General features: G+C 39.8%; 2 protein-coding genes across 2 annotated transcripts; one reads left to right on the forward strand and one right to left on the reverse strand.

Moving 5' to 3' along the window:
• Positions 1-5118: 5118 nt before the first annotated feature.
• On the reverse strand, positions 5119-9649 carry hagh (hydroxyacylglutathione hydrolase). Its single transcript, XM_062984795.1, has 9 exons — positions 9568-9649; positions 8042-8217; positions 7896-7960; positions 7660-7777; positions 7372-7480; positions 7169-7272; positions 6928-7029; positions 6755-6834; positions 5119-6123 (listed from the first exon to the last, which is right to left on the reverse strand). Exons 1-9 carry the CDS (start codon positions 9635-9637, stop codon positions 6024-6026), a joined length of 924 nt encoding a protein of 307 aa, XP_062840865.1. The 5' UTR covers positions 9638-9649; the 3' UTR covers positions 5119-6023.
• Positions 9650-11106: 1457 nt separating this feature from the next.
• On the forward strand, positions 11107-12159 carry fahd1 (fumarylacetoacetate hydrolase domain containing 1). Its single transcript, XM_062984797.1, has one exon. The coding sequence runs from the start codon at positions 11355-11357 to the stop codon at positions 12024-12026; it is 672 nt and encodes a 223-aa protein (XP_062840867.1). The 5' UTR covers positions 11107-11354; the 3' UTR covers positions 12027-12159.
• The last annotated feature ends 4387 nt before the right edge of the window (positions 12160-16546 follow it).

A 16546-nucleotide genomic window follows, 5' to 3' on the forward strand; every position in this document is an offset into this window, starting at 1 on the left:
GCTATTTGTCCAACCAGTTCACTTCGCTACAAAAATGTGTTCAAGTGTCGTGTTTAAATGTAAACAACTAGAATATGTAATTAATCAAATTAGATTATTTAAACAGTGGCCTTATTCAAAATAAAATGCTTTGTATACGGCAGTGTGCAGTTCACATTTATGTAAAATAAGACTAGTAACTGTAAATGCATACTTTGTTAATACAGACTGAAAGACAGTAGCCAGGCAAACCTGTCACTGGTCTCGCAAGCACACACACACTTACAGGTTCATCTAGGGGCAGTTATGAGGACACAGAGCAGATCTCTCAACTCTGTGTTTGTACAAGCATCATAAAGGAAACTAAAGTTCCTGAAACTATTGCTAAATGATGCCCCAGTTAAAAGACAGCAAAAGCCAATTGGCCGCATGTTTCCACCCTCTCATCACTGAAAAGAAAAGAAACTGCGCCCCCTACTGTCAATTCTTCTTTTCTGGGGAACAGAACTGCAGTTGCCATTCCTGTGGACAGACTCACAATTAATATACCTACAGGGGTTGGACAAAATAACTGAAACACCTGTCATTTTAGTGTGGGAGGTTTCATGGCTAAATTGGACCAGTCTGGTGGCCAATCTTCATTAATTGCACATTGCACCAGTAAGAGCAGAGTGTGAAGGTTCAATTAGCAGGGTAAGAGCACAGTTTTGCTCAAAATATTGCAATGCACACAACATTATGGGTGACATACCAGAGTTCAAAAGAGGATAAATTGTTGGTGCACGTCTTGCTGGCGCATCTGTGACCAAGACAGCAAGTCTTTGTGATGTATCAAGAGCCACGGTATCCAGGGTAATGTCAGCATACCACCAAGAAGGACAAACCACATCCAACAGGATTAACTGTGGACGCAAGAGGAAGCTGTCTGAAAGGGATGTTCGGGTGCTAACCCGGATTGTATCCAAAAAACATAAAACCACGGCTGCCCAAATCACGGCAGAATTAAATGTGCACCTCAACTCTCCTGTTTCCACCAGAACTGTCCGTCGGGAGCTCCACAGGGTCAATATACACGGCCGGGCTGCTATAGCCAAACCTTTGGTCACTCGTGCCAATGCCAAACGTCGGTTTCAATGGTGCAAGGAGCGCAAATCTTGGGCTGTGGACAATGTGAAACATGTATTGTTCTCTGATGAGTCCACCTTTACTGTTTTCCCCACAACCGGGAGAGTTACGGTGTGGAGAAGCCCCAAAGAAGCGTACCACCCAGACTGTTGCATGCCCAGAGTGAAGCATGGGGGTGCATCAGTGATGGTTTGGGCTGCCATATCATGGCATTCCCTTGGCCCAATACTTGTGCTAGATGGGCGCGTCACTGCCAAGGACTGCCGAACCATTCTGGAGGACCATGTGCATCCAATGGCGGTGCCGTGTATCAGGATGACAATGCACCAATACACACAGCAAGACTGGTGAAAGATTGGTTTGATGAACATGAAAGTGAAGTTGAACATCTCCCATGGCCTGCACAGTCACCAGATCTAAATATTATTGAGCCACTTTGGGGTGTTTTGGAGAAGCGAGTCAAAAAACGTTTTCCTCCACCAGCATCACGTAGTGACCTGGCCACTATCCTGCAAGAAGAATGGCTTAAAATCCCTCTGACCACTGTGCAGGACTTGTATATGTCATTTCCAAGACGAATTGACGCTGTATTGGCCGCAAAAGGAGGCCCTACACCATACTAATAAATTATTGTGGTCTAAAACCAGGTGTTTCAGTTATTTTGTCCAACCCCTGTACATGAATAATTCATTCATTTTCATGTTTTACCACCATTTAATCTTAGTCAGGGTCACAGTGGGAGCAGTAAAAAGGAATCTCTTTGACCATCTCTCCCAATAGACATGACCAATAGTCTGTGTAGGTGCCTGGCCTGTTAGCACTGCTGAGTATCGAACTTGGATCTCAGCGACGGCCAGCCTCTACATCAGACCAAAAAGAAATAATGCAAACCACATTTAATGTTAGTCCATGGTTTTGTGTCCTTGATGCCACTTAAAGCTAGCAAAAGCGTATATCAATCTCCCTGCTTAAACTTTCTCTTAGATCTAATTAATATTTCTTTTATTTTTCTTTCATTTCTGACAGAAGAGTGTAAGTTTTTGAAGACTTTGCATTGCAAATACATAAATGATAGTGTAAATTATACATAGGTAAAGTACAAACGCACCTTACGTACTTTGCGCACTTTACGCAAATTCACGAAACTTCCCCAGGACGCAGGTCAGTTTCGTGAATCGGAGCATGCGTAGTGAGGCTCTCATTCCGTGTTTTGGTGAATAAGAGCTCTTTGACTTTGTGCTTATAAATGTGAACAGAACAGCATCTATTTTGTATTTTAAATGAACAAGGACACATATATTCGGTCACTAATGTACATATTTATTCACCCGACAAGCACAACTACGTGGTATGAGTTAGCCGCTTGGTGGTAACGTTTTACCTCAGAAGTGACGAGAAAGTAAAGCACCAGAAACAAGAAATCAGGCCTCTTTAAACATCTGAATTTATCTACACCCCTTCTGAGAGCAGCTACTTACACAAATGTATGAAGTACAATATTACTTTGATAGAGAGTTATAAATACAGAGTGCTTATAGAAACAGAAATCAGTGCAGTTAGCATAACAGCTAAAACTAGCGACTAAGCTAACAAGTACCAGCGTTTACCTCGGATATTAACTCGTAGCTGTAATGTCTTCGTATAGTTAGTGTACTGCACAAGTCTTCATTGTATATTTATTTAATAATAAGAATGGTGTTTAAGTTATTTGGAGTTTAGTCAGTATCTCAGGTATGAACTAGTTCGCTAGGTTAGGTATTAACACTTTCACACGGCTGTTCTAACTTTTAAGGTGGGCTGGTGGTACAATCTTATATAAAGGAAGAAGTGGCTTATGCGCCCTATATAGTGCACTATAGTTTACTTATACCACCCAATTGGGATGTAACCGCCGAATGACGCCACACTGTGCTAGAATAGTGGTATCGCTAAACATATTTATTATTGTTACATATGTTATTGTTGTTGGGATAAATAAAGTATAATTAAAAAGTATTATTATTTACAAATACCAGTATATACGGTGTATATATATATATATATATATATATATATACACACATACATACATATATACATACATACAGACGTTATTAATGCTGCACAATCAATTCAACATAAACATTTTGAATCATTAATCTTTTAACATTGTTGATTCAAAAAGCCATATATTAAATTATTGTTAAGTGTTTGTGTGTTTCTATTTTGTACTGAGTTGTAAAAATTCTAATTTCTTAAACCTGTGTGATTTGGCCTAAAATTGCATAAACAAATATGGTGTCAGTTTAAAATAGTGATTTGTATTTATTTCAAGGATCAAGGAGGGTTTATTGTCATTCACATCACATGTGGTACATGAGGTGGAATGAAATTATGACCCAAGGTCCCAGTTACACCCAATAAAATATCTAATATATACAATACAAAAGAATAATCATAGTATGAAAAATATTTAAAGAACAATAATACATTTTATTTATATAGCGCTTTTCAAGATACTCAAAGACGCTTTACATAAGACAAATAATCAAAACAAATACGTACATACACCATACAAATCATAGTACAAAATCAAAATAGTACATCAACATCAAGAATAATTAAGATAAAAACAAAGAGAGCAGCATAAGACAGTTCATTAAAAATTAGCTAAATTATGAGAGAGAACAACAAATATAGAACAATTTCTTAAAATTAGACAGAAACAGGACAGATTTACATGCAATCAGGAAACTGAAAACTTTACAAGTTTTAGGATCTAGGACTTCACATTTCTGTCGTGATCTAAGTATAAAAACTATTAAAAAGAATAGCAAAAATAAAAGCATTTATTTTGTGTTGTTACAAGTTAAATGCCACTCTGAATAGATGAGTTTTGAGAAGTGACTTGAATTTGGACAGGTCAGGACAATCTCGTAGGTGTTTGGGGAGAGCATTCCATAAAGATGGAGCAGCTATGGAAAAGGCCCTGTCACCCCAGGTCCGGTGCTTGGTCCTAGAGGGTATGGACAGTAGGTTAGCCTCAGAAGAGCGAAGGCTACGGGAGGGAATGTGCTGATGGAGCAGGTCGGTGAGGTAGGATGGGGCCTGATTATGGAGAGCTTTGTGAGTGAATAGAAGAATTTTGAATTGAATGCGTTGAGCAACGGGAAGCCAATGAAGTTTTTGTAGAACAGGTGTAATATGATCACGGGAGCGAGTATGAGTAAGGAGGCGAGCAGCTGAATTCTGGATATACTGAAGTTTTTTTAGGATTTTGTTAGATGTACCATAAAGGATGCTATTGCAATAATCAATTCTGGATGTAATAAAAGCATGAATCAAGGTTTCGGCGGCAGAAAAGGAGAGTGATGGACGTAGACGTGCTATGTTTTTTAGATGAAAGAAAGCAGTTTTGGTGATGTGATTTACATGGCGGTCAAAAGAGAGGTTGCTATCAAAAATTACACCAAGATTTCAGATGTTAGAAGACGGAGACAAAGTGTCATTATCAATGGTAATTTGAAAATTTTTTGTGGTTTTTGCCAGGGTTGTAGGACCTACGATGATCATATCTGATTTTTCACAGTTTAATTTGAGGAAATTAGCTTTCATCCACAATTTCATTTCAGTGATGCAATTTGTCAGAGTGGAGTGAAGTTCAGTATTAATGGATTTGGAGGAGATGTAAAGCTGAATATCATCAGCATAGCAGTGGAAATGTAAACCATGCCGACGTATGATGTCACCAAGGGGGAGCATATAAAGAATAAACAAAAGGGGACCTAACACTGAGCCTTGGGGAACGCCTTGGGACAGTGGAGCAATGGCAGAACTACAATTGTTGATATTAACAAACTGTTGTCTGTTTATGAGATATGACCTTAACCACAAAAGGGCAGTACCAGTGATGTTGACAGAGGATTCAAGGCGGGACAGAAGAATGGAGTGATTAATGGTGTCACTTAATAACAATAGGGCACTTAATGCACACAAACAGCACAACGTATAGACTTAAACAAGTCTTAAGGCCTCTGATGTTCCCATGTGCTTTATTGAACACACAATGGAATACAATCCTTACATTGTTGTTTCAGATAACAGAAAGTGCAATGCTAGCTTAAATAACGATTAAAGCATGACAAAGGTTACATATAAACACCTCAGCATATAAGCACTGCTGAACCATCTTAAAACCTAATCATCACTAAATTACAAATAAAATGCACTTTTATAGAATCTGTGGGGTAATGGCTCATATATACATTTTCATATAAACACAAAGATTGTGACAATTTTATTCTAAAATACATCTCTTCAATTATAAAAATAAAACACTGCACAATGACTTGTGTTTAGGATATGCTCTCAAAATCACAACAGAAATGACAGAAGTGAGTGATTTCAGCAAACATATTTTCAATACCATCAGCAGATTATATGCTGTTAAAATAAACATCAGGCCAAAAAAATCATAGATTTTTAATCACACTGTTACTATACATACTGTATATTCTACAGGTGTCAGTACCTTCAACTATAACCTTAACTAGAAATGTAAGGGGTTTTTCTTTTTGCCAGATTTGCTGATTTGTATAAGTACAAATCCAAATTTAACTTCAGACTAACCCCCCAGCTGCAACACAAACAAATAAGCAAGCATAATTATTTTAAATAATTTATGTTAGATAGCAGATAAGTGGAGTCAGAACACTAGTCAGAGTGCAGTGCTAAAGCCACAGTTTGAATGTAGTTGTTTTTGCTAACTAAATCAGACATAAAAAACCCACAAACAAGCATAACCAACATACCATACCAACAAGCATACATTCATTTCTAACCCAATGCATGTTCAACACTTATGTCTGAAGTATGAAGTGCAGTAAGACACAATGGAGTAGTGGAAGATATTTTAAACACAGTGTAAACTGTACACATGCTCAATTCTTGGGTACTTTGAAGCCGTCCTTCTCTTTCCGAATGCTCCTCATGGTGTCTATGGGGTTGCTTGTCCCAGCATGCTTCTGTACCGATTTCTCTCTGCAGCAAAATCAAACGACAACATTATAATAAAACTACTAAACATAATGCCGAGGTGATCAACCACATTGGCACTTGCAAAAGGGGGACACTGGATACCAGAGTTTAAATAAAATTAATAAATAAATATAACATATATAAACATAAAACATAATAAATATAATTGTCGTTTTAGATCAGGAGTGCCTCCTTTCCCTTATTGGGCACATAACTAAATTTACAATCAAATGAAGACCAAGGCAAGAATTATCCCCTCCTCTTGTGTTTATTACAGCCTCCCCTGTTCTTGAATTGTCTTTAGGAATTCATGAACATTCAGTCAAAGGAACATTTGTGAAAAAAATTAACCCATCATGTCAGTGCAGTTGAGATCTCAGCAGTGCCGGGTTAGTGGTCTCATCATAGCCCTGACTATAACTTGAGGCTGGATGATGTTTCAGTGGATGCCTGGATTGGGATGGTGTTTCAATGGACACATTTGCCTCCAAGTCCAGACTGTCAACACTCATTGTTAACAAAAAACAAATGAATACAACTGTAGTATATTTAAGAGTAGATGTACTGATGTAACCTCAATAAATGATATAAAAGGCAGTCATCATTAAGAACTGTTGGTGTAAGATTTATTTACCTTACTCTCATGAATGGGTTGAATGTAAACTCATCTGCTATGGTGGAAGGAATCGTGGGTACTCCACTGTCATATTTCTCCTAATAAACAACATAAAATGTTTTTTTTTTTCATTACATATGACCATACTTGTTAAACATGACTCTAATAAAATGATCAACATAATGAAGTACCTTAGCCCATGCCAGTTTGGTCCTGATGGCCTGGTTGTCTGGTTCAACGTGACGTGCAAATTTTAAGTTGTTGATGGTGTACTCATGACCACAGTACACACGCTGGAGCACAACCAGAGCATGTCACTCAACCGCTTACAAAGAGTCCTCTATTATGTTTGATTCAAATATTTCAAGTTGTAAGGAGAAATACATGAACGCATTAAGAACTTTCCTAAAGTGCATTTAAAGAGATGGTTACCGTTTCTGGAGGAAGTCGCCCTAGAACGTCTATTAAAGCTTTGTACATCTCGTCAGCTGTTCCTTCAAAGAACTTTCCACAGCCTGCCACAAACAGGGTGTCACCTGCACACACACGGCAAGATATAACACATCAATGGTCACTAAAATCTAGTTATTATTATCAACATTAAAGGATGCCTGATTCTCGCAACTGTATCATACCTGTGAATAATGCTGGAGGTTCAGAGCTATCTTCTGTGGTCACAAAGTAGCAGATGTGTCCACTTGTGTGGCATGGTGTAAACAAGCACTTTACATTGAGTGAGCCAACCTGAACAGACAGCAAGAAAACACTCAAACTGATGGATATAGTTTGTATACAAACTTGTTTCAGTACAATCATCTATAACTGATGGAAAGGACAGTATGTGAAATGCAAATCAAAACAGAAAGCATTGATTTGTAAATCAGATTTGACCTGTTTTACCGGTTCAACTTCAGAGGGCTTACTTTAAAGGTATTGTAGTGTGTCACTTTTTGTGTCAAGGCTCCTATTCGGTCATCACCTCCATACACAGTCAGCCCTGGCACCAACTTCACCATCTTCTCATTGCCACCAGCATGGTCCCTGTCAACAAAGCCCAAAACATTCCACACAAGTGTAATAAAGACCTGGGAAAGTACAGCAGAGATTAAAGATTAACTGTAAACGTTGCAAGTCATGAGCGATTTATGAACAGTCTTACCAATGATGATGTGTAGTCAGGACAGACTTGAGCTTCACACCATGCTTCTTAACAGCTTCAACTACCTAACCCAAATGAATTATTAATTATTAAACACATTTAGGATGCATTACATATTAATACAGGAGGAAATGTCAAACTCTTACTTTTGCTGGTTCTACCGGGTCCACAATTGCTGCTTCTTTCGTGTCTTCATCAATGAGGAGGTACATGTAGTTGTCGGTCAGGGCGGGCAGCAGTTCTATCTTCATGTTGGACTGCTCCACGAGAGAGGACTTCCTAACCACTGAATGAAACAAGGCTGCCTGAATCTGACTGGGGGCTTGAAAGGAAACACAAAAGATTATTAAGTAAAGTTAACAAGCACGTTAACACGTTTGGCATTCAGCTGACGCATTTATCCAAAGCGACTTACATTACAGTTACAGTTTACAGTCTGAGCAATTGAGGGTTAAGGGCCTTGCTCAGGGGCCCAACAGCAGCAACCTGACCACGGTGGGGCTTGAACCAGCGACCTTCTGATTACTAGTCCAGTAGCTTAACCACTAGGCTGCGGCTTGCCCTAACGTAAAGTAAGCATAAAGTTCTGCAATCAGGTGTCATTAAGCCCTACTTCACTTACTTTTACAGGTACATTCCATACAAGCATCATGCAATCTGGGATCACATTGTGTAAACCAGCAAGCAAAATGGTACATATTGCGAAATGTTTACATTTATAAGCACCCAGCTGGTGAAATATTCAAAGGTAAAGGTACTTAGAGAGCTTTAATGTTTTGTAAGTAGGGCAACCTGACAACACATAAAAGTGGTTTTCATAAAGGGGTCATTACAAGGTTTAGTACATTTGTTCTTTAAAGAAATATAATAAAGCAATATAGGATAAATGGGACAGTTGTAGCTTAGTGGTTAAGGTACTGGACTAGTAATCAGAAGGTTGCCGGTTCAAGCCTCACCACTGCCAGGTTGCCACTGTTGGACCCTTGAGCAAGACCCTTAACCCTCAATTGCTCAGACTATATACGGTCACAGTACTGTAAGTCGCTTTGGATAAAAGCATCTGCTAAATGCCGTAAATGTAAATGATAAATGATAAATGACATGTCAGGAGAAAATACTCAGACGTCATCCTGATTGTGAGGTTTCATTTTCACCACACAAAGTAATATAAACTAATGTAATGTATGCCTAATAGGCCACCCAAGAAGGATGGGCCCTGCTGAGTCTGGTTCCTCTCAAGGTTTCTTCCTGTAATTTTCAGGGAGTTTTTCCTTGCCACAGTCGCCCTCGGCTTGCTCAACAGGGGTTTTTGTATCTGTTGGTCCTGGATTTTGTAAAGTTGCTTTGAGACAATGTCTATTGTAAAAAGCGCTATATAAATAAAGTTGACTTGACTATGTATGTCATGTAGTCCCTGTCAGTCTGACTACAACCAACAGCGCATACTTCGACTTCAGTACTAGACAGTGTATATAAGGAAGCGTATCGCACTATTTTGGCGTACTACGTAGTACATTAGTACGCATTTCTGACCAAACCTTGTTTCGGACAGTCCGAGTCCTATCAGACCAAAACACGCATGTCATGCTTATGAAAGACCACGCTGACTTTGTTAAGAGTATTCCGAGCGTGTTTAGGTAACAAATTAACCAGTAACGTAGTTAATACGTACCGAATTTATACGCCGCAGCTCCGAGTGCTCCGAGTGTGCAGGCACCCGCTAGCACAGACTTTAATAACATGGCAACACCTGATTAAACTGCAATTACGACACAACACGGAGGAAGTAGTAAAATAGACTCGCGGTTCAGTCCCGCCCACTTTTATACTCTGACCCCGGTTCAGCCAATTAGATGCACAGAAGTATCAAACGTGACCGCAAGTGTCATTTTCTACGTAAAGGCCGAATAACAAATGGTCTCTTTTTTGAATACATAGTGCACTTAGGTAGTGCAGAAGACACGTTTTATAATCATCATGTTTATCATGTTTAACAGCAGTTTGGATTTTACCCATGGGTTGAATTTTGAAGAGATGTCAATGTTGCCAGGTCCGCGCGTTTTACTCCTATTCTTTGGCCGAAATTTCTCGGCAATTTTTTTTTTCAAATGTAATGTTTTCGAATCAGGCAGTAGGGTGATATGTTTGTTTACTAGGATTTCAAGTCATGTTTTACACTTTTGGTTACATTCATGACAGGTACTTTACACAAGTTTATATCAAACACAGTCTTGGACAATTGAGTGTCTCCAAATCACCTCACTTGCATGTCTTTGGACTGTGGGAGGAAACCGGAGCACCCGGAGGAAACCCACGCAGACACGGGGAGAACATGCAAACTCCACACAGAAAGGACCCAGACCACCCCATCTGGGGATCGAACCCAGGACCTTCTTGCTGTGAGGCGACAGTGCTACCCACTTAGCCACTGTGCCGCCCGGGTGAGATGTCATAATATTTGGGGTTAGAAGTGCGTCCGTCTAAGATTGGGATTTCTAAACTGCCTAAATGTCATTTGACTTTATTTCAAAACAACATACTGGGTTAAGGGCCTTGCTCAGGGGCCCAACAGTCCCTGTTAACCCGGCGGTTGCCAAGCTTGAATCAGTGACCTGTTGATTATGAGCACTAGTTCAGAACCCACTGACCTGCCACTGCCTATATACTATGTGTTTACGTTTCTTGCGACTGCAAAATTTTATAACAAAGTTCATATGATGTTAAGCAATTATTGGGAATCCTACTGGGTCATTCGTTATTTTATTTATCTTAAGTTACTGCTTCGTACTGAATGTGGCGGTAGCGAAGAACTTCTGGCCCTCACGAAATCCTCCTACATGGCAACCCTGAATATGCATGGAAGAAGGTCGCTTGATTGGGCGTTGGGTTGCGTTTGTCACTCACACGGTGGTGGAGTTGGTGCAGATCTGGCAACCCTGTTGTAAACTTATGTCCTTTAAGAAATCCCCCTACATGGCAACCCTAACTACGTGGGGAGGAAAAGTCGGTGTCCCGCATTGTTGATTTTGATTGGGCTTTGGGTTGTGTGTGTCACTCACATGGTAGTGGACTTGGTGCAGATCTGGCAACCCTGTTGTAAACTTATACAAGTATGTCCCACAAGAAATCCCCCTACATGGCAACCCAAACTACGTGGGGAGGAAAGGTCCCTGTACCGCATTGTTGATTTTGATTGGGCTTTGGGTTGCTTTTGTCACTCACATGACAGTGGACTTCGTGCAGATTTGGCAACCCTGTTGTAAACTAACAATCTTCATTCATTAAAATGTCTTGTGTCAGCTGAAGAACAAGATAGTAAAAGTATCGCGGTACGATATATTTAGCTACCTATTCTTTTTTTAAATAATCTCTTTTAAGCGATCGATTACATTTCGTAGTTTGGCCGAACGATCCTCGATCAAAGGTCATCAGAATTTTACCAGCTCAGAAAGGTTCAACATGTCCACGCGAAACGTGGCTCGGTTTTGGGAGTGGGGTAAAAAAATAATCTGCGTGGGTAGAAATTACGCCGAGCATGCGAAAGAGCTGAATAACGCCCTGCCCACGGAACCTGTGCTGTTCCTGAAACCCCCGAGCGCGTATGTGAAGGAAGGCTCTCCGATCGTGGTTCCCCACTACAGCAGCAACCTGCACCATGAAGTGGAGCTCGGGGTGGTGGTGGGCAAGGCGGGCAGGGCGATCCACGAGTCCTCTGCCATGGAGCATGTGGCAGGATACGCGCTGTGCTTGGACATGACCGCCCGCGACGTGCAGGATCGATGCAAAGCTAAAGGACTGCCCTGGACCCTCGCTAAAGCCTTCGACACCTCCTGTCCCGTCAGCGACTTCATCCCGAAGGAGCGCATTCCGGACCCGTCAGGTGTGGAGCTCTGGCTCCGGGTGAACAGCGAGACCCGGCAGAGGGGCAGCACAGCGCACATGATCTTTTCCGTACCATATTTAATCAGCTACATCAGCAGGGTCATAACTTTGGAGGAGGGTGACCTGATACTCACCGGGACGCCGAAAGGAGTTGCGGCTGTTAGGGAGGACGACGAGCTTCAGGCTGGTATTGAGGGGATCATCACCATGAGCTTCAAAGTTGGAAGATCTGACTCCATGCAGAACTGAATCAATAAACCAATCATGTGATCTTTTATCATGTTGCTGTCTCAGGGCTACAAATCAGAATGCAAATGTGTGGATCTGGCAACAATGAGGGCCAGATAACTGTTATACCACAATAAATGGATTGTAAATCTAACAGTATTTGTCATCTATTCACTTCTGATTAATTATCTCATTTTACTGATTAGGGACGCAGTGGGTCTTTAACCACCCAGAAACTTTGGGCACAGAATAAACCCTGAACAGGGTAATAATCTATTCCAGGAGACCATAATTGATAATATGCAATGTGTGCCAGTGATAGCTCAGTGGTTAAGGTTCTGGACTAGGTTCTGGACTAGTAAACTAGTAGACTAGTAAACAGAAGGTTGCCGGTTCAAGCCCCGCCACCACCAAATTGCCACTGTTGGGTCCCTGAACAAGGCCCTAACCCTCAATTGCTCATCGTGTTCAGCTCATTGTGTAAGTCGCTTTGGATAAAAGCGTCTGCTAAATGCTGAAAATGTAAATGTATTGTACTGTAGTTAATTTTGGACAAACATTTTTTATTGTTGCATTTTCCTCCCAATCTAGTCATATCCAATTACCTGACTGCATTACGCTTCCTCTCTACTGATGCTGATCTCCACTCCTGAATGAGGAGACCCATGACCTGCATGAGGCGAGTTCATACGTGGATCAGCTTTGTGTACGGAGAGCCACACCCTGATCGATGCATTATTCATCGACTAATGCAGGCCCCATCAACCAGCCAGCAGAGGTCGTAATTGCATCAGTTAGGAGGAGTCCCTGCTCCGGCTCCCACCCTGTATGAACAACAAGCCAATCGTTGTTCATGTAGCCGCCCCGCCCAGCTGGATGGCAGAGCTGAGTTTTGAACGGACGAGTTCTGGTGTGCTAGTGTGTTTTACCACTGCGCCACCTGAGCGGCCAACAAACATTTTTTGTTGCCAAAATTCTGTATGATATATACTAGATGACTATAATATAGTCCATTAAACGCTTATAATTGAGTCTGTGTGGTAAAATATGCAATTGTGTATATAATATCTTACTGGGTGCTGCACAGCTTTTGGGTCCAAGTACCTGAATTTGATCTTTACTCCAGGCCATAATCTGTGGTGTTCTTCTTCTAAAAGTATGCAGAAGATGGATTGGCTATTGTGATTCGTGCCCAAGTGTGAGTTAGTAAACTGGTGCGTGTGTGCTTCCTTTAAAGGAATGCCACCCCAAAAGGGTGTTTGGGTATGCTCCGGACTCACTGTTACACTGTGACTGGATTTTCAGTTCCAGTATTATGTTTTGTTAAATACTGTAGTTTAAAAGCAGCACTGAGGTCTCTAAGAAAGCCACATGAGGGCAGTGCACAACAGTGTAAAACTTGCAAGTCTTTTTTTAAACCAAGACCTGCCAAAGAGGATCAATAGGCCAGGGCTTTATTTATTCAGTCTGTATTTATAACGCACTATTTATAAGTTGCTTTAATAACATTGTGTCTGGTGTGTATTTAGTTAATACCATTCTGTGTTCTCTGCTTTCCTCCCACAAGCCCAAAGACATGCAGTCATTGCCCTAAGTGGGAGTCAGTGTGTGTATGCCCTGTGATGGACTGGTGACCTGTCCAGGGTGTTTCCTGCCTTTCACCTAGTGAATCAGATCCTCAGTGACTCCTGAAAAGGATAAATCAGTGGTAAAAGGGTGCACTTTCTTTTTCCCATGACTGTAAACAGTTCTGTGAATCTCATTTCTTAAATACAAAAGCATGTAGAATGGCTGCACACATTAAAGACAAATGTTTGGCTTGTTAACAACCACAGTCAGAATTGGAACTGTCAATACAAATCAACTAATATAAAATAGCAAATTCAGCCAGATATACTTTTTGTCTGCTGTACTGATTCTCTCAAAGATTTTAAGTGGTTTGTGGTGGAAATGAAAACTGATCCGGAGTGTAATATTATAATATGACCTTCACCAGGATCTGTTTACAGAAGCACTATTGTATGAACATTCTTTTGGTTAGATTTTCCTTTTTGTGTGCTGCAAATATTTTTAAGAGTTTGGACTGCAGAGCTCTGTTTTTCTTTACAAATAAAGAAGTCTATTAAAGTTAACGAGTTTGGGCTCTTATACAAAAGTTATTTTCTTATTTATTTAAATTTAATCTGAGAGGTCACAAGTTGATCCATTCATGGTAAACTGTATGTTCTACAATGCTCACACTGTAACTAACGTCAGACTAAAATATACCATTAACCTTTAGTCAATTAATCTTTATATCCTTATCCTATATATCCTTATCCTATAACAGTACTCACAGGCTGTTTATAAACATTTAATAAAAATAAAATGCTTTTGTATTTGCTGGAGGTTCACACAGACACATTGCTACTGCAGTTTCTGCTCAAGAGGGGGTTGATTCACAGATATTACTTCATGCTTCTTTGTGAGACACCATTCCTGGCAGGTGAAAAGATGCAGTCAGTGACTGTTTGTGTGTTAGAGGTGGCTCTCCATGGTCAGTGTGAGGGTTTGCAATGGCAGAGGAAACAGTAATAATAATAATACACTGTAGAAAAATAAGATACGAGAAAAGTGGACCTGTGATGTTGTTGTGCCTGCAAAAAGCCGCTCCACAAACACACTCCATAAAGTGGGAAGACTTCCCAGTAGAGTGGAGGCTGTTGTAGCGGTAACGGATGGGGGATTGAAATTGGGATGTCTAATTGGCAAATTGCTATAATTGGTGTGATGCTGGTTGTCTTTTTAAGGAAGTTTTTAAGGAAGCACATGCTAGTCGTTACCCCCTGAGTTGGCAACTTTTTGATGATAGAAAAGAAATTGGTGGTAATTTGCAATGAAAAAATAGAGAACATTGGTAAAAATCCAAGACCTAAGGGGTTGAGTAATGCAACCAATAATAATGCATTCAAAGTAATCTATTAAGGCTGTTTAGACTGTAATTTGGGCTCACATTGTGCTAAAGTATTAGCAGATTTTGAGTGTTTATAAGGATCAATAATTTACTTTTGATATGTTCTAAACCAGTGTTACCTGAAGCCATGGAATTTTAGCAAACACGATGAGCTCTTTCTTTTGTCATCTAGTTTTGGCTGTATGTAAAAATAAACTCTTTAATATAGTAATCCCACAAATCAAGTCATCACTCCAGCAGATCTCTCAGTGCTCCTTCTACCTCCCTGTCTGTTTATGATTAGGACTTTATAAGACCGACTGATTCCAATCTCAGTCCATCAGTAGGTGTATTCCATATGAAACTGAGCACATCTCGGGACCATTTTAGAAGGGGAAAAATCCCACAATGAAAGAAAGTAGCAGCATACTTTAAATCCCACTTGCTGAAAGGAAAATTCTGATTGTTTTGTCTAATCAAGTCCTAAGTGCACCTACTATGATGATTGGTGTAGCGGTTTAATAGTGGACAGCACATATAAACAGTAAAATGTCCAGTGCTAAATCAATTAGCTGTGTTCGCTTGTCTGACTCATAGCATGTTAATTCCATTTAAATTACAATAAATGAGTTCAGCTACAATGAAATCATCCATGTACACTGCTGCTGCTGCTGTTAAAAAATTAATAATATTCAATTTATATTTAATTTTAATTTAATATGTTACATTTTGCAAAGTATTTGTATTATAAATATTAATAATTTGTATGAATTATTGTTAATATTAGTAATAATTATATTAAATAATAATAATTATATTATTAAATATTTATTAATAATATCATAAGGTATACACAATTTTAATATTCTGTGTAATAATATTATTATTAATATTATCATACTGTATTGATATTATTGTAAATGCTGTATGTTAGCAACATGCACACATTGTTTTAGTTTATTCATTGTTATCAGGAGTCTTTTATCCAGCAGTAACGTCATAAATGAATAACACTCATGATTAAAAGATGTTTCTAAAAACAGAACCCAGAGGGCTGTAATTTAAAGCATAATCACCCGCCCTCTTCCTCTTCCTTCCCATGTTGTCACCAGCCAGAGTCCTATTTTGCCTTCCCATTATTGATTGCATCATCTGTCACTGACTAATATATTGATAACAGGACTCACAACCAGACGTCCTTAATAATATGTGGTTAAATAACAACATGTATTCTGTCATTACGGCCCCATGCAGGAGAGAGGGAGGTATAACTGGCAATGCTGTGACTTCAAAGCATTCTTAATTAATGAGAAACAAACTGAAATGACTGGGGATGGTAAAAAGATCAAGTGTAGGATGCTGGATTCGAGTCTGCTGTATCGCCTCATCTGTTAAATTATCTTCAGTCCTGAAATGACTGTCCTACAGATGAAGATTTTCAGATAAAAGCTTTAGTATGAGTAAGTCTGTGGTTACATGTGAGGTACAGCGGTCCCGGTCGGGATGTGTTTCCACCCTGAGGTCAGATTAAGCAGATGAAAGATGAATGAATGAACGAATAAATTATTTTAGCTTGTCAGTGTCTTTCCACAGTCTGTGCACATTCCCC

This window comes from Trichomycterus rosablanca, chromosome 22 (genome assembly GCF_030014385.1).
Source record: "Trichomycterus rosablanca isolate fTriRos1 chromosome 22, fTriRos1.hap1, whole genome shotgun sequence".
In the NCBI taxonomy this organism is placed as follows: Eukaryota; Metazoa; Chordata; class Actinopteri; order Siluriformes; family Trichomycteridae; genus Trichomycterus; species Trichomycterus rosablanca.

Coding starts and splice junctions, on each gene's coding strand:
- hagh (XM_062984795.1), bottom strand. CDS start 9,637: ATGTTATTAAAGTCTGTGCTAGCGGGTGCCTGCACACTCGGAGCACTC. Junction 7,778..7,895: donor CTGACTACACATCATCATTG/GTAAGACTGTTC, acceptor CTTTGTTGACAG/GGACCATGCTGGTGGCAATG. Junction 7,030..7,168: donor GGCGACTTCCTCCAGAAACG/GTAACCATCTCT, acceptor GTTGTGCTCCAG/CGTGTGTACTGTGGTCATGA.
- fahd1 (XM_062984797.1), top strand. CDS start 11,355: ATGTCCACGCGAAACGTGGCTCGGTTTTGGGAGTGGGGTAAAAAAATA.